General features: G+C 49.7%; 1 protein-coding gene across 1 annotated transcript in view; it reads right to left on the reverse strand.

Annotated features, from left to right (window-relative positions):
- Positions 1-9,184: 9,184 nt before the first annotated feature.
- Slc6a17 (solute carrier family 6 member 17) overlaps positions 9,185-24,930 on the reverse strand; it is a 47,203-nt gene continuing 31,457 nt past the window's right edge. Inside the window, exons 7-12 of the mRNA XM_029475499.1 lie at positions 17,336-17,577; positions 16,887-17,079; positions 14,455-14,647; positions 13,716-13,875; positions 12,212-12,374; positions 9,185-11,720 (exon numbers count right to left, since the gene is read on the reverse strand). Coding sequence (XP_029331359.1) covers positions 11,352-11,720; positions 12,212-12,374; positions 13,716-13,875; positions 14,455-14,647; positions 16,887-17,079; positions 17,336-17,577 — 1,320 coding nt within the window. The 3' untranslated portion in view covers positions 9,185-11,351. The remainder of the gene's footprint in view (positions 11,721-12,211; positions 12,375-13,715; positions 13,876-14,454; positions 14,648-16,886; positions 17,080-17,335; positions 17,578-24,930) is intronic.

Genomic DNA, 24,930 nt, shown 5'->3' on the forward strand with positions numbered 1-24,930 from the left:
AGAGCCAGGCACAGGGTGCTGGCGGAGGAGTGTCCCGGGCGGTGGCCGAATGGCCAAGGACACCTGCAGGCTTCCGGGGCCGCGCCAAGAGGGAGCCTCAGCGCAGCGCCCCGGCGCCGGGTTCCTGCGATCTGGCGCCGCCGGGAGCCGCGCCATCTGTGCGTCTGCCCATCTCCGGGCGGGGCGCCGGCCTTGGCTCCCTGCTAGGGGCGGGCGCGAGGTGGTCTAGGGAAGGGAGCGCCTGGGCGCCAGAGGAATGGGGCTCAGAGGGCTCTGCGACTCCCTCCCGCGTTGGCAGAGGATGCGACGCTCCAAGTGGCGCCTTTTCCTCTCCGCCTCGCCTGACCGGGGCGCACCCTCCGCGGGGCGGGGTGGGCGCAGCGCGCCGAGGCGCAAGGCCGACCTGGGGCGTTGCGGAGCTCGGGCAGCAGAGCTCAGCCTTCATCCGCGCATCCCAGCCCAGGAGGCGCGTAACCCGCTAGCAGCCAGTGCCCAGCGTCGCGCGCCGCCCCTGCGCGCCTCCGCTTCCATCCCCTCTCAGCCCCACTCCCCGCCTCTCGGTAGCCCTCAGCTCCACCCACTGCAGCCCTTGGTGACTCCTGAGCGCTCCCGACCCCTGACCTCTAACCTCTCTCTTTTCCTGTCGTTTCTCTGCACCTCTTCACGCAGAGTCTAACCTGTGTATCCCTTACAGCTAAGCTGGTTGTATTGTTGCAGTTTCACTGTTTCATTGTGGCTGACTGGAAGCCAGGGTGGAATAGAGTGGCAAGACTACATCAAGCAAGAGCTGCCTCCTCTCCTCCTCCAGAAACATGGTCTGACCACCATGGCCCCATCCTGCGTCTTGGATGCTCTCGATCTTGATATTTATGATCTCTGACATATTCACCACAGCCTCCACCTTGGAGCCAGGACAGCACAGCCTTGGGCAGAGAAATGTTTCTGGTCGAGGTGGAGGGAAGTCCTAAACCTGCTGCTCTCAGTAGAGAAATGGTTTATGAGTGTGTCCTTGTGTCCCTTAAGATCATCAGGTTGAAGGCCTGGCTCCCTGTTGCAATGAAGGGAACTTAGGAGGTGCCACACTCTGCCTCATGCTGTCTTATTGTCCTATTACTGTTCCAGTCCTTGCACTTGACTTCTCTCCCAGACTCCGGGTTCCTCTAGGCTGCACTGTGTTTTTTCATCTTGATAACACCCACAGTGCCCGCCTCTGAGGACCCATTTGCTAAGTAATTGAGAAGCTGCCGTATCCAAAACATGAAGCATTAGACTTTGTTGGCCATCTCCCAAAAGCAATTTCCAGATTCATTAGTTTTAGGGCTTTTTTTTTTTTTTTTTTTTTTTGCCTAGAACCACACCTACATTCCCTCTCCATCTCCTCCTCTCTCTCTCTGCTTCAGTTACTCTGGGTGATACAGGGAAGATTTTAAAACAGAAGTGCAAGGTGATTGACACATCATACCTGATACTACGTGTGTGTACCATCTGATTTCTGGAAGGGGCAGCACTATTCATAGTGCATAGTGAGTAAACAAGATGACAATAAACTATCCACCAGCTGGGGCTTTTCTGTTTTGAAAGAGGCTAAAGGTCCAACGTAAATGCAAGGGATATCTATAAACAAAGGTCTTATCATTATTGAGGCTTAAAAAAAAAAAAAAACCCAAACCAATCAACCAAACAGACCAAATGATCATCTGTGGTGACATGTGCTAGCAGGCAGGAGAGGACCGGACCGTTCCACCATCTTGACTGGAGTCAGAAGCACTCATCTGTGGGCAGCCTCTTTGGGTACCTGCTTACTCTTACATCATGTCTGGATCCCAGAGAAGATCTAGGTCTGGATGGAGGAAGGATGCACTAACAAGAGGATACTGACGTCCTGACTGTAATGATGACATTAAAGTCCTCTCAGGATTGTGTCCTGGCCAAAAAGAAAAAGTCTCCCTTCACTTTCTACTCTTCAGCCTGAGAAAACAGACAAATGGCTAGCACTGGTAGGAGAGAGGAAGGAAACAGGCCACAGTATCCCAAATTTCATTTGTTTCTTCATTGAGCATCCACTACCTTTCAGAAGCTGTTTGGACACTGATCACACATCTGTCAATAAAATAGTCCCTGTCTCTAGCCCCAGGAATCCTCTGTCCAGTCTGTGCTTTCATCCTGCAATACTGGTAGGATGGGGATGAGTGTCTGGGGAACATGGAGGAGGAACCTTGCCAGGAAAAAAAAAAGGAAGCCATGAAAGAAGAGAGGTAGAGAAGAAAGTCAGTGTGTAGCTAGCGGGTCCCAGGAAGAGCTCAGGAAAAACCTGTTAAAGGCACTCTTAAGAGGAGGGCTCCTGGCAAGCTCCCACTGACAATTTATTTTAAAGGTCTTGACTAAACCTGCTTCATGGGCCTTTCCCAGATTCCCTGGAAGCGTAAGTATGCTAAGGTTGGCATTCCAACTTTTACTGTCCTCAGCTCTGTGTGTGAGGTAAGGCTAATCTCTTCCAAAATCTATAGGCTTAGAAGAGGCCAGCCCCCTGCCCTACTGTGTGGGAGGGTGCTGCCCCCTAGTGGTGCTGGGACAACCCAGTTAAGGAACTCGATCCTTACTATTGGTTCCTAACAGCAGCTGGTCCAGGATTTCCTGTTGATTCCAAGACTTCAGGCCTTAGCCCCACCTAGCATTCCCAGGATACTACCTGCTCTGTTGTCCATTCCTCAAGATCCTGATAGTTACAAGCCTAAGCAAGCGTGCCTCGGTCCCTGCCAAAAATGTTTATTCCCCAAGCTTCTCTTCATCCCCATCCTCGCATTTTCTCTACTTTTCTTCCCTAAGATTTTTTTTTTTTTTTTTTTTTTTTTTTTTGGGTTTTCGGATCTAGAGCCAGTTAATACTATGGAATCATATGCAGTAAATTTCCCAGCTAGAATTAAGAGGGTAGCCAAAGGATAGGGATAGAAGGCTAAGCTTAAACCTAGAGTGATGCTGATGCAAATTCTTTGGGCTCCTGTATCCTTTGTAGGGCTCTTAAAGAAGCCCTTTCCCCATCTCTACTGAAGCCAGAGGGAAATTAAGAGGTTAAAATTAAAGTCTCTCCCCATTGGGGGCAGTGTGTGGTCTCCCCCTTTTAAGTGACAGGGGTCATCTGATCACTTCTCCTCTTCTTTGGTATCCTTTTTTCTAAGGTGCCCCAGGCCAAGGAGCTAGTCTATAGCTATTAGGGCAAAGTTATATCCTTTGGTACTCACATCTCTTAGCATTACAGGTCCTGCCAGGGACCTATCCCTCCTCCTCCTCCTCCTCCTCCTCTTCCTCCTCCAGATGCAGACCAAGGGGCCAGCATCCTTTCCCAGCATGCCCTGTTCCCTCTCAGCCCAACAAATTGAATTGCTTTATCAGACCTCATCACCAGGCACATGTAGTAAGTCTTTGATTCTGTGCAGGATGAGTAGGGTGGGCCAGAGAATACTGGGAACCTGTTTGCTCAACAGTTCATTGTCTTATTCAGTTCTCACCCCAGACTCTTAGGCTCCAAATCAAATGTGAGAGCGGTTCTGGGAAGGTTCTAGGAAGAATGTATGTAAGACAATGGCCCAAAGTACTACCAGCAATATGGAGATCAGCTACACTGGTTCTGACAAGGGTTATAGACAGAATTGGGCCCATTTTAAAATCTCAGAGAACTCTAGAGGCCTTTTGGTGGCCCACCTCCTAAGAGGAAGAGACTGCAAATGCACAGATCACAAGCTCGGGCTGGGTTAGAACTCAGGGCTTCAGAAATGGTGGCTTAGAGTCATAGGCCGGGGAGGGATTGGGTGCTACCTCTTAGGCATGTTCCTGTTGAGGGTTTCAGACCTATGCAGCATCAGTGAACCTGAGAGAAGGAGCTACAGCTGGGTTTGAACTAAGAACAGAGAAAACATGGAGGCTCCACATGTAGGAGTGTGTTCATAAGAATCACAGACCCAGAGCTAGTGGAAGGGTCCCCTCGAGGTCTTTCTACTCAAGGCTGTTGGGCAGTGGGAGGCAGCTGGGGCTGGGGAGTGCACACACACACACACACACACACACACACACAGTGCAGGGCCCAGCTGGCATGACTCCTTGGCACTCCACATTTCTCCATCTAGAAAAGTACATATTCCTCCTACCTGGGCTAAGGTCCAACAAAGCAGGCTCATTCCAGCAGAGTAGTTAATTAGACCTGATGGGTTTGATCCCCTCCCGCAGTATCCTGGAGAAAGGGGAGCAGCTGTCTGCAGAGGCAACTCAAATCCGAGATCTTGTTGGATAATCATGAAGCCCAAGAATCTGTCTCTTCTTAGGTTAGCTCTGGACACATTATGCTGCCAACTAGGACGCTGGGAGCCCGAGGGTAAACCCTTTACCAAGTCTTTCTGTTTTGCAGCTGGAACTTTGCCTACATGGAGTAATCTTATTCACAATGTGTTGTTGTTAAATAACTTGAATCTCCTACCCATCTTCCAGGTTCCTTCCATCTGGCACCACCGGAAGGTGGACACACCAAGACTCATTGTGATTGCTTGGACAAGACAAAGAGCCTTGCCTGAACCAAGCCTTTCCGAAGGTTCCCAGGGTTTAGCACAATTCTAGGCACCCCTAATACCTGCCTCATTCTCAAGGCAAGGAATTGATGAAAGAAGGTTAGAAGTGAGAGAAGGCTGGGGTCCTTTCTGTCAGGGTCTTGCAATGTGGTAGAGAGTACACTGGATTGGAAGTCAGAAAACCAGGCTGTGGCCACAGTTCGCCCTCTACTTGTTCGAGAAAGCCTTACCTACCCCTTGCCTCTGTTTCCTCAGTTGTTATAAGGGGATTAGGTCAAATCATCCCTTGAATTCACTTCATGGTTATTTTTACTGTGAAATAATAAAGTGCTCCTACATGTAACTTTACCAGGAATTTTTCTCCATTCACTATTTTATGGGCCAGGAGGTTAGGAAGGGTCCAGCTGAGCAGTACTTAGAACTCATGCAATTGCAGTGGTACTGAGAGACATGAGGTTCCTTTGAGATGAACGTTCAGTGTGGCACATTCACACGGCTGGTGGTTGACATGGGCTAAGGGCTCAGCTGCAGCTGTCAGCGAGAGCACCCACAAGTGTGCACCCTCTAGCACTGTCAGTGTCTCAGGTGAGTGGGGTACCTCCCAAAGTGGCTAACTGCCCCCAGAACCATTATCCAGAGAACAACACCCTTGTTGATGTAGCTCTGCAAGTCCATAGCATTGCCTCCTCCATTTTCTGTTGGCTAGAAGAGGAATCTGCTTGCCCAGGCTCAAGAGCAAAGGCAGAGAATATTCCTGATGGGAGAAGGGTTAAAGAATGGGGAAACCTCTGAAAATTCACCAGCAAACAAGCCACAACATTTTGGGAGTTTATAGAATTCTCTTGCCCATGCTAGGGCCGGATGAAGCTGTGTCTGATGTGATTAAGAAGGAAACAAGACAGGGACAGGATTGGTAAGCGCCTTCTTCCCTGGAAAGGGGACCTTGTCTTTCCGCCTTCCTTGGCTTCTTCCAGGGTTAGGTTGAGACTGTCTTTTAACAATGGTACCAGGGTGCTGGCTCATTGCATGGGTGAAGCGGGGCCAGTGTTGGTAGAGAGAAGAGAGTAATAATCAGCATATATTCTCTCCCCCTCTGGAAAACTTCTATGCGACGGTCCACCTGGCACCTCAGGAGTTCATTTATTCCTCCCAGCGCCTCAAGGAAAAGGTTTTATTGTCACACAGGTTCAGAGGGTTAAGTGGCCTGCCCAAGGTTGGTGACAGACTCATGATTGAAACAACCTCAAACAGCCTGCCCCTGGGGCCAGAGAGAAGTGGAAGAATCTGTCTCTCCTGTCCTCTGGCATGCCCTTGCCGTCTTCTTCCCTACTTACTGCCTCCATTCGGGGCCCAAATCTAGCTGTTCCCCTCCTCATCAGAACAGATTAGCTCTGTGTCTCAGTTCCATGTTTCAGAGCTAATATCCTCTCAGGAAAAGCCTCCAAAAGGATGCCAAAGATGGATGGTGGGCATATCCAATGCCCTAGAATAGGTTTATTGTGTGGGGACCCTCCCATCTCCAATCTACAGCGAGGCCTGTGGGCCTCTGAACAGATGCTATGATCCTCAGACTGGTGGAGGTGATCTATTCCCAAGGCCAGGCCAGCTTCCACATTTCTGCTCTTGAAGTGGTCTCCCCATCAGATAAGGATTTGGTCACTCTGACCAACAGGCTCAGCTGGACTCTACTCCTACCTGTTTTCACCCAAGAACTAAATATCTAAATAAATGTGAGACAGGCTCCCTTGGGACGTCCAGACCAGCTCTTCTACCCACGGGACATCACTTTCATTTCCACCCATCTGCTGCCCTAATCCATACTGGAATTCCTCATTCATAAAATCATGAGGTAGGAAATGTTGGTTGTTTTAAAATTTGGACGGACATGGAACACTGCAAGAGATAACTGTTTCAGGATGTATTGTTGCCTTTGAACTACCCTCTCTCTTTCCTTCTCTCTTGCAAATTAGAAGCTGTGTCTCTTAGGAAAGACAAGACCCAGCTGACACTGAACTTAGACGTGGCTTTGAGGATTCTGGCTTCAGAGTGCCACAGAAGTGAAGCCCTTAATACCTTGTGTCTCTGTGTGTATGCATCCCTCCTGGAAGGATGGCTGCCGTTTCAACCAGAATTACCAAAAGACTGAGTGACTGTGTGGGGAGTGATTTTTCCAGCACTGGGCCAGTCCCTTGTTTGAGAACTAAGTAGGAGATTTGATGTGACAAGAGAGGCGCTTGGCCAAAGTCGGGCCAGTGAGTTCTGAATTGCCTGTTTGGGGACGACTACTGCTAACATGGAGAGACAGTGTAAGAGTGTTGCCAGGCTAAACCGCGAACTGAAAGGGATTCCTGCCACCTGGTGGCTGCTCGTGGAATGACGGGTGGCAGGGAGAGGAAATAGAAGGTTCCTTTGGAGGAAGGACCCTTCTGAATGAAACTGAGATCACAAGGCACTGAGTGCGGCTGGGATGGGGAAAGATGAGAGTAGCGCTCTTCTGAAGATTATACTCCGAGCTGAGGCAGGAAGAGCGGGTTCTCTGCCACCAGCCTCTTCCATTCTTTATGACCCTACATTCCGTGGGTGCCTATTTAACAAAAACTTGGGCTTTCACATCTTATACTTCATCTTTACCTTCCACTGGAGATTTCAAAAGATATGATCTGAAGTTGAGGGGTAATTCTCTGAGAACTTAGAACATGGCTTGCTGTGAACTAGCTCACTTCCCTAAGGATTAGGTCAGTCCCCTGCCTTTCTTGTGTTTCAAAAAGTGAACATACATAGTTTTCTCTGAAGCTGGGCAGGATAAGAATTGCCCTGAAAAGCCCTGGAGAGGACACCAAACGCCATCCTCATATCAGATGGAGCCCCACTTTCCTTACCTGGAATAACGTAGATTCAAGCACTTCCCTCAGAGAAAAATCTCAGGTGTACAGAGTTGCTGAGGCACAGTAAGGGCAAGCACAGGGACACGTCCAGAAAACTGGCTGCATCTCTACCTTCAAATTTCTCAGCCAGCACCCACGAGAATCCCATTCCACCCCATCCTACAACATACTTTTGTCCCAAAGCCTCCCTCAGCTCCCCTCCTGTAAGTGAAGAAAGGCAAGAGAGGGTGCTAAGAACAGACACTTTATTGTACACCAGGGTGGGGGAGATGAAGTGGGGGGCCCTGGGGTGACAATGCCTCATCCCCTCTCCTGGGCCAAGTGATCCTGACCCAGAGCACTGGCCACTCCAGGACACATGAACTTAAACTGTTCTGAATGTGTGTCAGGACCGGAAGTGACTGCCTGGTATGTGTTTAGGTCTGTACAAAGCAGGACTTCTCATGAGAAATGACCCGGGGCCCTCCTCCCCTAACTTCCCATAGTTCAGACCTAAGAAGAGGGACTCAGAGGTTCACAGAGAGTCAGGTGTATTACAACCTGCGTGATCTCACTTCTCTTTTCACAGTGGGCATACTCTAGTTGGGGGAAGGGTAGTGGTAAAGAAGGGAAGAAGGGCAGTCCCTGCCTGGGAATACTGCAGACCTGCACAGGGATTGGCTCATAGCCTCAGGGCTCACACACGCGCGCACTGCCTCTGGAGGACATCTCCTGGCACTTAAAAAGCAGCAGCCAGCTCCTGAAGTTGTATTGCTTGATGGCAGAAGCCAACCTATCTATAATCCCTCTGCACCTCACGTCTCCCCCACCACCCAACCTAGGCCTCAGGCTCCTCGCTGTCCCCAGGAAGAGGTCTGAGGGCTCCCTGAGCAAGAAGCTGGTGACTGGAGCTGAGAGCAGTCAGAACAGGAACACTTAGGTGTACCTCTGCACTGCCCCAACTGGAATGACTCAGCCCCAGAAACCTCTCGTCTCCTGGTAGGCACCGTATGAGCAGCACCAACCAGCACTAGGGACCCTGCGTCAAGACTTGGAGACCCAGTCCTCACTTCCAGCTCCTCCACAGAAGCTGGGGCTGGTCTTCAGTGGTCAGGTGAGCCCACCTCATCTCTCCAGAGGAGCCAGCGGAGGTCTGAGAAGCAGCTGTTGCTTTCTGAGTACTCCAGACTTTCTCAAGGACAAGGGCAGGACTGAAGGGCAGAGAGATGCCTTCTTCCTAAGAAGCCCGGTACTGTCTGCCTAAGACATCGTGACTCCAGTGTGAACAAAAGGTTGACTGGAAAATAAATCTGGGGGCTTTCCCCCCCACCCAAGGCCCTCCTTCCCACCAAAGGTGAAATGACAGTGAGTCACCTGAAGGAAACACGTGCCTTTCCCCACAGCTGGTGCTTCTTAGAGGTGCCTGTCCTGAGGTCTCACCCATAGAGCTGAGAGGAAGACACGGGGTCTTCAGAAGGTGATGAACACTGGGTGGGTGGGGGTGTCACAGATCAGCACCTTATGCACTCACACCTACGAATGTAACACACAAACACACACACACACACAAACACACACACACACACAACCACAGAGCTCTGGGTCCTATGTCCAACTCACAGAAGCAAAGATGTGGCCAGGACAGGTTCTGGCTTACAGCAAAAGGCTACAACACACACTACAGAGCCCACAAGGCATAAGCAAACAGCCCCAGCTCAGCTCCACCCAGCCCCCCGCCCCCACCCCACCCCCACTCACTGCAGGCTCACAGGCTGGGGCCTGGCCCAGCCACGCTACAAAATTAAAAATATATCAAATATACAATGAAAATAGATCTGTACGGCACTGAGGATGAAAATAGTCCACCAGCCACAGTATAATATTGGGTTTGTCATTTCACAGCATCTACACCCACATGTACAGATTGAATGTACAATAGAAATAGCATGTGGAGAGGAGGAGAGAGAGTGGAGTCTCTGCTAGGGCCTGGCTTTCCTGTTTTCTAATTCTGCTCAGGACTAGGCACGGGGCCAGCTAGGGGGTGTTGTCAGGTGAGGGGCCGATGGTGGGATGCCCCGCCCCAAAGCTCATTTCCCTCTCACCTTAAATACTAGGACAGGTGGGACCAAGAAGGCTAGAAGTGAGAGAAGGTGTGTGGAACTGAGGAATAAGAGATGTCAGGCTGAGGGTGGGGGACCTCTCAGGCTAGGGAGGGAGGTGTCCAGGAGGCTTTAGGAGCAAGTGGTGGACATCTGGGCCTAGACTGTCCCTCTCAGGACTGAGGGAAATTTAGGCCACAACAATGACCCAGGAATCTCTGGCAGGTGCCCAGGTCTGTTCTTGCCGACCAGAACTTTCAAAGATAGAAACAGTGTGTGTGTGTGTGTGCATGTGTGTGCGTGTGTGTGTGCATGTGCATGTGTGTGTGTGTTTGTGTGTGTGTGTGGTTTGTGTGTGTGTGTGTATGGATGTTTGTATGTAAGGCCATCACCCCTGGCTCCAGGTTGGAAGGAGAGATTGAGAAATGACTAAACCCTAGCTAAGGTGACCCCATCCATGCACCCATCCATCTGTCCATCCCAGCCAGCCAACCATATAAGTCCATACACCCATCTCTCTAAGGTGATACTACAGAGAGATACTCTGAGTCTCAGGTCAGCTTCCGAATCCTCACAGGCCGCTCTGAAGCAGCCTTCCTCCCAGAGGAGCCTTGAAAGGTGGTCAGGGACAGTGCCATAGATCATATCTCCCTTGGAGCCTAAGACCAGAGGCTCTCCGCTGCCCAGAACTGCCTGTGCCACTTCCCTGAACAGGCTGGGGGAAGTCAGGGAAAGGCTCCCAAGGTGTCTCCACATGATGTGCACACCAGCGGCTGTGCTTGTACAACAAGGAGAGTGAGTGGCAGCCAGAGAGGGCAGTGAGTTTACCTGTCTTTCCTTAGAAACAAGGGCTCCTGGTGACACACCTCTGACCTCCAGGAACCCTCAATCCAGGGGAGAAGCTGCCACTAAGGAGAAGATGGGGCTCCAGGTGAGGTGCGCTTGTTTCTCTTGTGCTCCGAACCATCTAGATTGTGCTGGGAACCTGCAAATTGTGCTCTGGAAACCTCACCCATTGTGCACTGTGCCCTTTTCTTTCTGGGACAGAGGCAAAGACCTCCACCCGTGGCTCCAGGTTGGATAGAGGAGATTGAGAAATGGCTAAGCCCTAGTTAAAGTGACCCCATCACTGTGCTCTCGGGCAGGACCTGTCGGGGTAGACAGGGACATTCAAAGGCTCCACGAGCTGGCTGTGGATTCATTTCATTCTATGGCAGCGTTCATGCTTAAGCCTGAGAGGTCTCCACCTTTCTCAAAAGATAGAATTGAGGAGACTCCATATACCTTCTGGCAAAGCAAAGCCTGAGACCTGATACACGCATCCCTATCTCTATCTTAACTCAGGAGCAGCCTGGCGGGGCTGGACAGGACGATGAGTCCTGGTCTTGTGGCAGGCTGGGCTAACACCTACATCCTGCACCCTCAGCCCTAAACCCTCTGTCCAACACCCCCCACCGTGACCAGCAGCACAAATGGACCCTCCCTGAGACCCAAGAACTACAAGTGATAGGTTTTACAGGGAGAGGGGGAGGTGACTCCTAAAGTGTCCACTTGAAGTCCCCCCATACTGGGATTTTGTGGTTACATGACTGCAACTTGGCAAGAGTTCTCAAAAAGTTACATGGGTTGGGGGCCTGGAATAGGGACTGAATTGTCCCCAGTCCTCTGCTCATAGGTAGGGAGTCTGCTGGGACTTGGGTGGGGAACAAGACAGGACAGATCCTCTCTCCTTGGACTGGCCTGGGTCTGGTGGCCACCATGGAGGAAGAGACCAGGCCCAGACAAATGGGCAGGTTGGGTATTGAGGGGAGGCAGGCAGGGTGGAGCTGTGGTCACAGCTCTGACTCAGGGGTGCTGGCCAAGAGGTAGCCGCTTCCATAGCGTCCGTTGGGATTGTTGCTGTTCTCCAAGGGTGATGTGCTGCCAGGCCCCAGATAGGAGCGGTGGGTGGGCATGGGGGAGGGCGCCTCACTGGGCACCTTGCTGAGGATGAAGCGCGTCTCATCGTTCTCCTCCAGATTGGAGATGTCCTTCATCATGCGGCCCTTCTTGTAGGACACAGAGAGGGTGTTGGACCCGTCGGAGAGCAGGTGGAAGTGCCGCAGGATGAACACCACAGGGATGGGCAGGGTGGCCACGGCAATGAGGGTGATCAGCAGTGCCATGGCCCAGTTGGGGAAGTACAAGTAGCGTTCAGCAGCCTAAAGGGTGACAGCAGGAGAGAGGCTGCAGGGCACCAGACTGTGCGGGTCCCAAGCCTACAGGCCAATCTTGTCCCACCCTTGCCCCTGGCTCCCCTCTTCCCCGCCCCCTGACCAAGTAGCAGTACTGATGGTGTCTCCGGGGAGTGCTACTTGAGTTTAGTACGGTGGCTTGGTCCCAGGGACAGCTGTTTGAATATCAGCTTGGTTAAAGGGGCCTCAGTTTCTACATCTGTAGAAAGGGTGGGTAATTCCACTCCACAGACACAAAAACAGACTATGCCTTAGAAGAACTAGAAAGCATGCTGATTTTGCTGAGCCTCGGTTTTCCCATTTATACTATAGCAATAGTGCCACTGCTTAGGAACACAAGGCACACCCAACAAGACTTGTTACAGAGTAGCTGTGCTAGGAAGCTTTGCTCTAGTCTGTTATGTTAAAGGCCTGAGAAGATGCCAGAGACTCTGGGGTTTGTGGGGGCCACCACTCACCTCCTCCTTGATCCAGGCACTGTAGCCTGGGGGCGACACCCCCAGCTGGATGATGCTGGCTGTGGTGAGCACAGCCATGCACAGTGGAGACACAAACTTCCACATGTAGAAATAGAATCGATACGGCCGGAAGCCCAGCATCTCTGTCAGCTCCTGCATAAACCTGCCAGGCACAGCAGAAGACAGAGCAGTTGGCACCTTCAGCACTTCCTCTCATTCTCCTGCGGTCACTTGCTTCTGACCAGTCCCCTCTGGGCTCCGCTAGCCTTTGCCTTCAGTGTTCACAGTGTGAAGCTTCTGTGATCTCCAGGGGGCTCGGCCCTGCCTACTTCACACCATATTCCATCAGAGATATGATCCATTAGACAGGCCCTGAACCTTGCAGACAGATGCTGGAAAGCTCTGGATTCCCAAAGCACAGCCTCCTCCCACTGGCCTGGCTCAAGACTCCCCCTGCTGGAGGAGAGGCAGTAATGCACCTACCTAGCATGGGAAGAAGGAAACTTCCAAAACCCAGGGACCTCTAAACCAGACTCTGCTAGAATTCCAGGAGGCGGGCAGGATATGGGTTTCAGCGGTATAGAAAACTCATCTTTACCTCAGTTATACTAACTGAGCCCGGTCAATCCTTTTATTATAAGTGCAAGCGACCTCAGGGGTGACTTTGTCCCAAATAGATTGCATCAGACATTTATCATATCCCAGTTATTTGGAGGTACCTAGAAACATTTATATCCATAACTGCTTTGAAATTACAGTTGCTATTAGATCCATAACTAAATCTCCTTTAGGTGATCTTTTTCTTATGCATTCAGTGACTCCTTCTGTGCCTTCCCAGGACACAAATGACCTCTGTGAGGAAAGCTGGTTTCCAAACCAATATGGACATCAAGGAGGGTCAAGTTGAGGTAGTTAGTGGAAGGCCTGGGTCCCTCTGAGGACAAAGACAGTGAGCACAATAAATACTAAGGGAGTAGGAAGGTGCCAGTTCTGGAAGCTCCTGGGAATGCATATTTGACCATAAGTCAGAGCTGACTGTAAGTGGAGAGATATAAAACCAAACCTTACCTTCTTGCTAATCCTCTTTCCCTGCAAAACCTAAACTTGATGCCAAAACCATACATTAAAATTATAAATCAGGCTGCTGAAGCCCACCGACTCTGAGGGGACAGAGCAGGGCCCCTCAAATCCCACCACATGCTAGACAAGCTTAGTGGACATCTAAGGACTGGTACTCAGCAAAGGGGCTGTGGTAGTTAATCACTCAGGATGGCCTCAGAACCTGGACTCAGGATTCCCAAGGTCTTTAGCACAGCTCTGTCTCTTACTAACCAAGCCCTCTTTATAGGCCTCAGTTTCTCAGAGCCCAGGGCCCGATTAGCTCTGATGGACTATGATCTCTTGCCCCTTTCACAAGCAGCCATGAGAACATAAGACTCCCCAGAAAGCCCTTACAGGAAAGAAGCCACCACATGTCCCCGCCACTCCTCTATGATCTCCTTACTTCTTGGTTCCATAAATCCAGGCCACAGCGATGTTCTCAAGGATGACGATGACGGTGAGTGGCAGGGTGGCCGAATAGTCATCAAACATGGTGACAAAGTAGTTTCCGGAGCGCTGGACGAACAACAGCCCCACGAAGAATGCAAAGACACAGCAGCCCACTACAGAGAGCCGGGAGGCCGGTGTGGGGGCGCAGGTGCAGGGTGGGCGGGACCCTGGGGACTTAGGGGGACCCAACTCCCTCCTTCCACCACACTGCTCCAAACTGGCCTGCAGCCTACCCTCTCCATAACCCCCAGGCACAGCCCTGCAGGAGATGGCTGGAAGCTGAGGTTCTGAGCCCTCCTGTATCAGGCAGGAGACTCGAGGAAGGGAACACTCTGCATGCTTTTGCCATGTTTCCTGCGCCTGGCACAGCACCAGGCTCAAGACAACCATTCCATTTAATTACTGAATTGAATTGAGATGATTCAACCAATTGGTCCTAGGATTCCTCCCCAGGAAACCATAGTTTTCTTATTTGAGAGGAGGAAGATGCTCTACCCCATCCCTATGACCCAGAGATGCAGGTGAGTGGTAAATGCATATCCTGACAGTATTGGAAGCTGAGTGGCACATCCAGGTCTGTGGCGAGAGAGAAGGGCCTTCTGCACACAGGGTGCTGAATGACCCGATCAAGTCAGAACCTAAATTGTCATGCACAAGCTGGGCTGGTGTCTGGCAGGGCAGCAGGGAGTTACCTGTGAACATCTCCTTGGGCACCTTGAAGGTGTCGATGATAGGTGTGGTGATCCCTGCCATGGTTCCGATCATGCTGCCCAGGCCCAGGTTGATGAGCATCAGGAAGAACATGACGGACCAGAACGGGGAGGCCGGGAAATGTGTCATGGCCTCAGTGAAGGCGATGAAGGCCAGGCCTGTGCCCTGCACAGACTGAGGGTGGGGCAGAGAGTAGGGGCCACTGTTACTCCACAAGTCCCCTGCCTCCTTCCCACTGCCCTTAGGGCTACAGTTACCACGTCCCCTATTTCATAGGGATCCCCATTGCCACTTGAACTCTTTCAGCTCGAGAGAGTGGGTCTTAAACTTTAGTGAGTATCAGAATCTCTGAAGAGAGCCAGCTCTAGTGACTCATACTTCTAATCCTAGCACTCAGGAAGCTGAAGCAGGGGGATTGCTATGAGTTCAAGGCTAGCCTGGGCTTCACATTGAATTTCCTGCTAACCTGGACTACAGATTAATATTGTCTCAAAACAGCCAAACTAAACCAAAATGTGAAAGAAAAAAAAAAGGTTTCTGAGAGTTTCCCTGGGTGACCTCTGACCTACAAGTTGTTCATGGAGCCCAGTGATCCAGGTGAAGACGCACAATGAAACACATCCACTGTGAGACTCTGCTTTTCTAAGGCATCGTCTTTGTTGCACCCACAATGACCACTCCCATTTCTGAATTGCCAAACTCTAGACCTTAAAGCAGCAGGCTCAGCTGTGCAATAGAAGCAACTGTAGTCTTTAAGTACCCATCCCATGCCATTCTCCCACAGAGGCAATGATTTCCTGGGTCTAGGGTTAAACTGCTGTGAGATTGTATAAAGCTGCCAGGGGTTCTCATGGAAATTCCGAGTAGGGAACCATTGCTTTAATACAGAGGCCCTTTGCTCACACACTGCCTGCTCACATCACTTAGAACTGTCCTGTGATCTTGAGGGAACACATGGCCCAACCTGAGTTTTTTAATTGTCATTCAGACACTCTTGAGGTTGCCTGCTGCAATCCTAGTTTTCTCAGAGGATTGGCCCATGCCCGTGAGACTGGGTGGAGTTTCATGGAACATGGAGGGAGAGGATCCTCCAGTTGGGCTCCTTCGCCCTTGATCATGGGAGAGAGCAAGAGATGTGGGATGCAACTCCTGTAGAGCAGTGAAGCGGACTTTGTGAATTTCTTCTGTCAATCCTTTTTTTTTTTAACGTTCAGGATCAAACCCAGAGCTACGTGGCTGCAACATTAGCACTCTGCCAACCAAAGTCCATCTCCAAGCTACAGGGCTGCCTTGCCAGTGCGCTCAGACGCCTCTCTGGGAAGCCTCTGGTCTCATGAAGAAACTCAGGGGCTCTAGGGTTTGCTATCCCTAATGTGAACCTTGGCTCCAGCCTGGGACCTGGGATCTGTGAGTTTGTTTCCTATGGACACTTCTAGCAGAGCAGTCCTTTTGAAAGCTAACAATGGCGTAAATGCAAATACAAAAAAAGTCGTCCTCACTTCAACCTGAGCATTAATGAGGAGACAGGATTTCTGCTCTAGACCAGGAGCTAAGTGTCATTGTGGCAATGGAAGTGGGGGACAGTTGGGGAGGGCAGAACTCTCAAGGGATGATGCAGAACTGGGACTCTGGAGGAAGAGTACTGGAGTTAAACATACATGCACACACACACACACACACACACACACACACACACTGCTTGTTCACTCGCTAGCTGTGAGATGCTGATCAAGCCCCTCCCCCAACCTACAGGCTGCTTATTGCTAAAACCGGGGATAATATTCACACTCAACTCATAGTATTGCCACAGGGGTCAGAGGAAATGGAAATGAAAGGAGACTGGCATGTACCTGTTTCACAGGTGCTGTTCTAAGTGCACTGTATACACAGAGCCCTGTGCACAGAAAGCTTGCTCAATGAATGGTGAGACTGGCCTGGAGAGATGGCTCTGCAGTTAAGATGACTGGCTGCTCTTAGAGAACCCAGTTCAATTCCCAGGACCCACATGGCAGCTCACAACTGTAACTCCAGTTCTATAATATCTGGTACCCTCACACAGACACACATGCAGACAAAAAAAACCCCAATGTACATAAATTTTAAAAAAAATCTTGATAGATAGATAGATAGATAGATAGATAGATAGATAGATAGATAGATAGAGAAGCTCCCTCAAACTGATAAAGGCTCCTGTGATTTCAATGTTTCCTTTGGCCCTTCATCTAATCATAAGCTTACCTCTGGCAATTGCTTTGGCTGATACTTGTCTTTCTCCAACCGACTACATAGTGAGTCTTTGCTTATTAGTAAATGATTACACCCTGTGGTCTTTCAAGGCCTGTTCCCAAGCTCCAGCCACTAAGCCTATCTCTGGGTTCCTGTCTGCCCTGGGAAGGGCATCCTGTTCCAGTACCTTGTCCAGCTCATCCTCCAAGAGGCAGGGATCCAGGCCCAGGGCTGGGAACTGCTTCTCTTTAACAGTCATGATCACGCTGTACATCTCTGAGTAGTCCTTGGTAGTCAGGTGTGAGAAGTTGACGTGAGGTGGGATGAGGTCCCGGCTCAAGACATTGGAGTTGAGGTACCCTAGAATTTTCTCAGCATTCCTGCAGTGCAAAGAGGGCGGGATCAGGTAAGAAGGTAGGAGTAGGGCCCTGGAGACCCCTCTCAGAAACCCAGGCAGGGCACCCACAGGCTACTGATAGAAACATCCATGAGCCTGTTCTTGTGGGCCAAGGCTGAGGAAGATGATGGTCTCATTCCTTACGGAACAGAGGGGACCTTTCACCCTGCCCGGCCCACCTGCTACCCCTGGGTGAGGCAGACAGGGAAATGAGGAACCGGAGGGGCCATGCCACCTACTCGACCACACACTTCTCATTCATGATGTTGGCTTTGAAGCCCAGCACAGCAAACACCACGAGGGTGGCCAACACCGAGGTGAAGAAGTTGATGAAGGACACCAGGGCAGCATCGAAGTGGCAGTTATTGTCCTGTTTGTTGTAGCTGGAAAAGGCGATGACGCCTCCAAAGCCCAGCCCCAGGGCGAAGAAGACCTGTGTGGCTGCCTCCCGCCACACCTGGGGGTCCAGCATCTTGTCCAGCTACAGGCATGACCATGGGAGCAAAGAAAGAGACAAAGAGATGATGGTTTTAATCGTGTGCCCGCCATCCCACCCTTTCCTCAGCCTCAACTGAGACCATGCAACATGGCTTGGTATAAACCAGCTATGGCTGTAGGATCCTGGGAAATTCACCTAACTCCTCTGAGCCACAGCTTCCTTACATGCAGAAGACAGATAACAGTGTCGACCTCAAAGGGCTGTTTAAATACTGAGTGCTTACACAGGAGGCTGAGTTACAAGAGTATTTGGGTGATATGGAGCCATTTCCAAAGCCTTTATCAAATCACTTTTTCTTTCACACTTCATTCTTCAAGGTAGGGCCAAGGAGAGTGAAATAGGCATGGTTCCAGCATCCTTGGAGCTTATGGGCTAGTTGGACAGATGGACATTGGGAAACTGATTTCACCAACAGATGCTAAATTGAAAATATGGCAAGGGTTGGGACAGTCAGGCACTCAGTGGATCAGGAGGCAAGGGATGCTTCTCAGGGGAGGGAATCCTCAAGATGGCCTTCTGACCACTGACAGCAGAGACGAGAAAGCATTAGGGTGATCAGTGTGAGCATAGGGTGGCATATAAAGGGACACTGAAGTGCCTGAGGTGGTTACACAATGAAGGGGTATGGCTGGACTGATGGAGTAGTATAAATACGTTGGTGCAGGTAGGGGTGCAGATGAGCTGAGCAAGTGGAGTGATGTAGGTAGAGGTACAGTGATATAGGCAGCAAAGGTGGTATAGGCGAGAAATGTAGGCAGGAGAGGTGATGCAGACACAGTGGTACAGGTGAGGTGGTTCTTATGAGATAGTATAGATAAGCACGTATGCTTGGAGATATGAGGCAGTGCAGGTGGGATAGTGCAGGTGAGGCAGTTCAGGTGGGATAGTGCAGGTGAGACAGTGCAGGTGAGGCAGTGCAGGTGAGGCAGTGCAGGTGAGACAGTGCAGGTGAGGCAGTTCAGGTGAGACAGTGCAGGTGAGGCAGTGCAGGTAGGATAGTGCAGGTGAGGCAGTTCAGGTGGGATAGTGCAGGTGAGACAGTGCAGGTGAGGCAGTGCAGGTGAGGCAGTGCAGGTGAGGCAGTGCAGGTGAGGCAGTTCAGGTGGGATAGTGCAGGTGAGACAGTGCAGGTGAGGCAGTGCAGGTGAGACAGTGCAGGTGAGGCAGTTCAGGTGAGACAGTGCAGGTGGGATAGTGCAGGTGAGACAGTTCAGGTGAGACAGTGCAGGTGGGATAGTGCAGGTGAGACAGTTCAGGTGAGACAGTGCAGGTGAGGCAGTGCAGGTGAGGCAGTGCAGGTGAGGCAGTGCAGGTAGGATAGTGCAGGTGAGGCAGTTCAGGTGGGACAGTGCAGGTGAGGCAGTGCAGGTGGGATAGTGCAGGTAGGGTAGAACAAGTGGTTCTGAGAAAATCCAAAGAGTCAAAGGCCTTTAAAGATCTTTGTATTTATTCTAAGAAAGCACTTGATCTGGGAGACACTAAAGGGATGAAGAAGGAAGGCCACTATTAGATGTGCATTCACAAAAGTAACTCGTGTATGTAGCTAGGAAGCTCTAAGGAAACACCTTCTGGAAGTCCAAGTGGCATGTGATAGTGGCTTTGTCTGTCGTTAGATGGTGCTGAGGGAGAAATGGAGACCTTAAAGATGGACTGGAGATGGGTATGCTAGGCTGGAAGGCCATGCCTGTGGCTGGTTTGGAGATGGGTCTCAGGGAAGAAGAGATCCACAGGGCTGGGCAGAACAGGTCTAGACAGCAGTTACAGAGACACTGAGTTTTAATGTGCTGGAAGACGTCCAGTAGGGAGCTGGGCAGATACTGCAGCTTTACTGCAGAGAGCACAGCTGGAGAAAGCGGTTGTGACTAGCATGTGTCCCTGTAGGATAGAGGCAGACACTGAGAAGAGGTCCCACAGATCCTGGGGCCAAATTTATCTCTAGGGTTTCATGCAGGGAAAAGGAAGTCAATTTGAAGGGAGCAGAAGAGGCACAAGGTGCGGGGGGGGTGAGGTGGAAGGGGGGGGGGACAGGGCCAGGACATTGTAAAGGGAAGGTCTGCATCCCAGTGGAAGATCCCAGAGAGGAAGTCAGCAGCCAGGAGGTAACAGGTGGGTTTAGTTCTTCAGAGGCCCTGGAGCCAGGGGGAGGAAAGGGAGGCAACATAGGGAAAGAAATAGAACCACGCATACAAACTAGTTCTTAGAGAAGCAGCCTTGGAAGGCAGTAGAGAGGGTGTTAATCAGGGGAGGAAAAATCTATGAAATCAGGCTGTTGTTGTTGTTGTTGTTTTCTATATTCTCATTCATGGCTTGATGGTCGGATTTAAAAAAAAACTAGTGGGAGGCAGGGATGTAGGAATGGAAAGTGAAGCTGTCCTCCACAAGAGCCCTTTGAACTACTTGTTAGTAATGGAAGAGGAAGAAAGACAGGAAAGGTGCAAGCAGGTCTGTACCTACAGGTTTGTCTGTCATGTGAGGGGTCCTTGACTTGATAGCCCTGCTTTCCCTGAAAAGCAAGAAGCAAGCGAGGGTGCTGAAGGGTAGATGCTACATCAGTGGTCACGGAGGAGCCTGGGAGACAAAGGGTCCCAGAAACAGGGAAAGGAGATCCTGCACTGCTGTGGGCCACCCCGTGTGCAAGGGTAAGGTATGCTGCTTGCTGTTGTTTGTCTCCCAAGAAAGGGTCTCACTGTGTGTGTGTGTGTGTGTGTGTGTGTGTGTATGCTCACACATGTGTGTATGCCTGTGTTTATACAAATATACAGAATGAGGGGTGGAACTCAGGGCCTCCTGTATGCTAGGACTGTAGGCTCTACTTCTGAGCTCCATCCCTAACACCGAGGTCTGGCTTTTGATGTAGAATGAAATTTGTTTGTTTGTTTGTTTGTTACATTAGAAACCCAGGTCCAGGGCTTTTTGGTAAAACCTTGGTGCCAAACTGGGTTTAGACTTAGGGGCTGTTGCTTCTAATTTTATTTTAAGATAATAATACAGTGTTATGAGACCCAGTAGTGTTAACATCCCCAGCAAGGTCCAGGGCTCCACCCTGTAACAAACACTTTAGGGTCTCAGCAACACAATAGGAATCTCCATACCAATTGAATCAATAAAGACTGTAAATAGCCTCATATCTGTGCCGGGATTTTCCCTCCAAATGAGTTCTATAGGACTCAAAGTGAAAAGAAGCAGCTTTTTAAAAAAAGACATTAGTAAATAGGAGTCTGTAGTAGGACTACTAGAAAAGGAGAGATTAGAGAAAAGGAGAAGAAAATAGCCAATCACTTCTAAAGGACTCTTCTAAACCCCTCCTCTCTCCCCTCACCCCTTTGGGTGACAATTTTTCAGTGATTCTCCAAAAGGCTCCAGAAATGAGTTGAGTTACATATACTTTGAAGGCATGCTGGACTTCACTGGCGTTTTCTGGTGTCATGATTTCGTCTGAGACTCAAGCATGAGACTTTCTTAGGATTCTCATTATTCCCAGAAGCTGAAGCAGGAATGTGGCTTTATGTCTAGCCCAATCACTGTTTAGAGTCAAATTTCTTAAATAAAAGCAGCTATTCCAGGGGAGACAACCCAGTTCCAAACTGAGGAGTAAGACTGATATAAAAGCTCGAGGGACACCGCAAGGGACAGGGAAGGACTGAAGTGCATGTAATGATTTTTGTTAGAAACAATTGTTTCTTTGTTAAGATTAAAGCTGTCATTATTCTTTTTAAATATGACCTATAGAGAAGGGTAGCATAGCAAATCCCTATTCTTGTCATTAGGATCCCAGTTTCAGAAACTATCCATATGAGACCAATCTCATTCTTCTAAATCCAGCCCCTCTGCATCCTCACCCAACTCCCTCCAGCCCTAGATCATTTTGAAGGAGGCTGATAGCTCCGAATTGAGTTTGAGGCCCCATAAAATCATGTGATGCTTTAGCTTGCTCTTGGAGAGGAGATGGCCCTGTGTGACACCCTTGCTTCTAGTCCATAGCTTAAATGGGACACTTTGCTGTTGGAGATGAACAGGTACCCAAAGCTAATCTAGAGGTGATTTTAAAGGAGACTCTTGTCATGGGATGACACTATGTGACTTCAGGAAGTGTCACTATCTAGACAGGGCATACCACTTATCCAAACACTGGGATAAGAAGAGAGGTGGGAAGGGATTTTCTACTCTGGAGGGAAGCCCATTCCCTCCCAGGTGCCCAGTGTGATATAGCATTGGCTTCCTGCTGTTTCTTTGGCACAGCTGTTAAGTCACTTCCTGCCAAGGGAACAAGATGTTTTGCAGCATAGAATATGCTTTCTGAATGCACAAACAGCCGCCGAGCACCGCCTGAGTGGTGAGTGACAGCAGCTCACACGTGACAGCAGCACACACTCTTGCTTCTCAGTACCTGCCATTTCTCTAGCGCCTGCCACGGCAGAGCCAGACTGAGCCACAAGACACCAGATGGCACTGGAGTGCAGAGTTCCCACTGCCTAAGAATAGTGTCACCTTCACAAGGGACAGAGACAATAATAGCTTGTGCTTGCTATGTGTTCTCCACACTTGCCGGGAGCAGTCCTATGAGCTCTGCTGACAGCCCTGGGCAGGGGCATCACTGTGCACCCCATCTTGAAGCTATGAAAATAAACCTCAAGAAATGAGGGGCCTTCCCAGTGGAAGCTGGGTGATGAGCTGGTCGCAGGTCACAAGGCTGGCCATCTTCTTGATGGGAGAGGTCTTTGCTCAAATAGGCGTCAAGAAGTCCCACAACCAGACTCTTTTCTTGAGTTCTTGGGACTTTCACGAATGCCTCTGCTTTTCTCCAGGGGTTAATATACACTCTTGATCCTTTAGGCTCCTTTTCTTTAGCCCTCAATCCCAGAAGTCCAGTTTCCTTCCTCAGACATATGTAACCATGATATTGGCTTCTAGAGAATTCTCCCAGCAACAATTATACAGATTACAGCACATTGAAATACATATCTCATATTACAACACATACAGACACATGTGTGCGTATATTTCTCCCACACCCCATGGAGCTCTTCCTACTCTGGGAGCACACCACCCTGCTCTTAGTTGCCACACTTCCTCAGTGTGCTTCCTGGGATCCTACAGAGTCCCAGAGTGCCTAGCAAACTGCGCTGCTGTCTCTCCTCACAGCCTCACCCCACCACAGTTAATTCATCTCTTTGGAAGCAGTATTAATAAGAATACTTTTACCCTGAGGGGCCTTAGGGGGCTTAAGCAAGTTGATTCGTGTAAGGAGTGTAACACCGCTTAAGTGCCTCACCAGCGTCAGAAGCTATGTGCTTTCACAATAGTAGTGTGCAAAAGGCTGCATTGTCAGATTGCTGAGAGCTAGGGGTGGTCCACTAGCTACCAAGGTCCTGTCCACTTCTGAGTCCTATTTACCAGATGGCTTTTAGGGCCATGCTTGTCCATTGTTCCCAAATGGACAATAACTTCACACTCACACTTCCTTAGCTCTCCAGTGTTCCTTTCTTTTTTCGTTCCCCAGCTAACCACTTGGTTTCCTACCTTGCTGAGAAAGATAACTCGACCAGAAGAAGACTCCACCATTAGAACCTCTCCCTCCCCACAGCTTCTCCGTGACAGCATGCTGCCAGGGGCTGCTCTCTCTTGTTGATGTGGAAACTCTGACTCCAGCTAACACCATCTCTTCCCACCCCCCAAGGACACTGGGCCTCTCCCTGATGCCATCTGGATATTTTTAAAGTGCACAGTTCAACGATTTTTAGCACACCAAAGTCATGCAGTCTGTACCACTATTAATGTAGAGCCTCTCCCTTTCCCTCAAGAAAAGCACGTTTCTATTAACAGTTGTTCCTCACCTCTGCCCTCAAGTCCAGCCCTACATGACTGCTAGAATATTGTCTCTATGAGTTTCCTTGCTCTGGCATCTCATATGCTTGGAATTGCATAGTATGTAGTCTCATAAGAGACATAAGTCTTGCTTCTTCCACTTTGTTTAATGTTTTCCAGGGTCTTCCATATTGTAGCATTTATCATGAATTACTTTATTCTTGTGTGTGTGTGTGTGTGTTATATACATGATCATAGGGAATGATGATATATTTCTCTATGTACATGGGTGGAATTCAGAGGTTAGCCTTGAATCTCTTCCTTGCTCTCCACCATTTATTTGTTTGTTTTTGATACAGGGTATCTAACTGGTTTACTAAGTCACTGAACACTGATGAACACTGGTAGCCTAGACTAGAACCTAAACTGACTGAGCACCAGGTCCCAAGGATCTTCTCATGTTTCTGTCCACAGAGCTGGCGTTGCAAGTACATGCCACCATGCCTGGCTCTTCTATGTAGGTTTTAGGGGTCACATTTGGGTCCTCAGGCTTGTATAGCATGCCTGTTATTGGCTGTGCCATTATCACAGCTCGGGTACCTCATCCCCTCCTAGAGATGGATACCATTCCATTTTATACACAAGCCCCAATTTCTATGTCCACTCCTCAGCTGATTGGCATCTTGCTTGTTTCTACTTCAGGTCTACTATAAACCACTCTGCTATGAAGCTTTATGTCCAAACTTCCTGTGAAATCACATTTTGAGTTTTCTTAAGATCTAAGGTAGAATTGCTGCTTCATATATGGAGACACCAGGCTGTTTTTTAAAGCTCTTTTCAATTCTAGTCTGCCAGGGTTTGATGGATTGTTTTAATCATTATATAAATTCTGCAGTAATATCCTTGACCTGGGCCCTCTCCACTTACTACTGCATTTCTCTCTGTCTCTGTCTCTGTCTCTCTGTCTCTGTCTCTGTCTGTCTGTCTGTCTGTCTGTCTGTCTCTCTCTCTCTCTCTCTCTCTCTCTCTCTGTCTCGTTTGTTTGCTTCCTTTTATAGTGAAACTACCAAATATAAATGCTGTCAACTACTTGTCTCTGAGTCCTTACCTCACTTTTCTTTCGGTCTATTACTATTAGAGTTGGTCCCCCAAATTCTACCAAAGCATCTCCCATGAAGGCCACCGATGCCGCTTCTGTTGCCAGCTGATTGGCCTTTATCATGTGAACATCCCATCTTTATTCAGACATTCTCTTCACTCTGCCTAGGGGCAGGAGGATGCGTGCTTCTTCCTCCTCCTCTGCCTCCCTCACCTGTTCTCTTTCCTTCAAGCTATAAACATGGAGGCTCCAGAGCTGGGTCCCTTCTGACAGCCCTCACCCTCCAGGTGACACAAGCCAAGCCACAGCTTTCAATTCCATTACCCAGGAACCCCAAATCTGTTCCTTCACCTCTTTCTTCCAGATTCATAGAGCAAACTGCCACTCAGTATCTCTACCTGCCTATCTGACATTTTAAAACTGCCACATCC

This window comes from Mus caroli, chromosome 3, assembly GCF_900094665.2.
Source record: "Mus caroli chromosome 3, CAROLI_EIJ_v1.1, whole genome shotgun sequence".
NCBI lineage: Eukaryota > Metazoa > Chordata > Mammalia > Rodentia > Muridae > Mus > Mus caroli.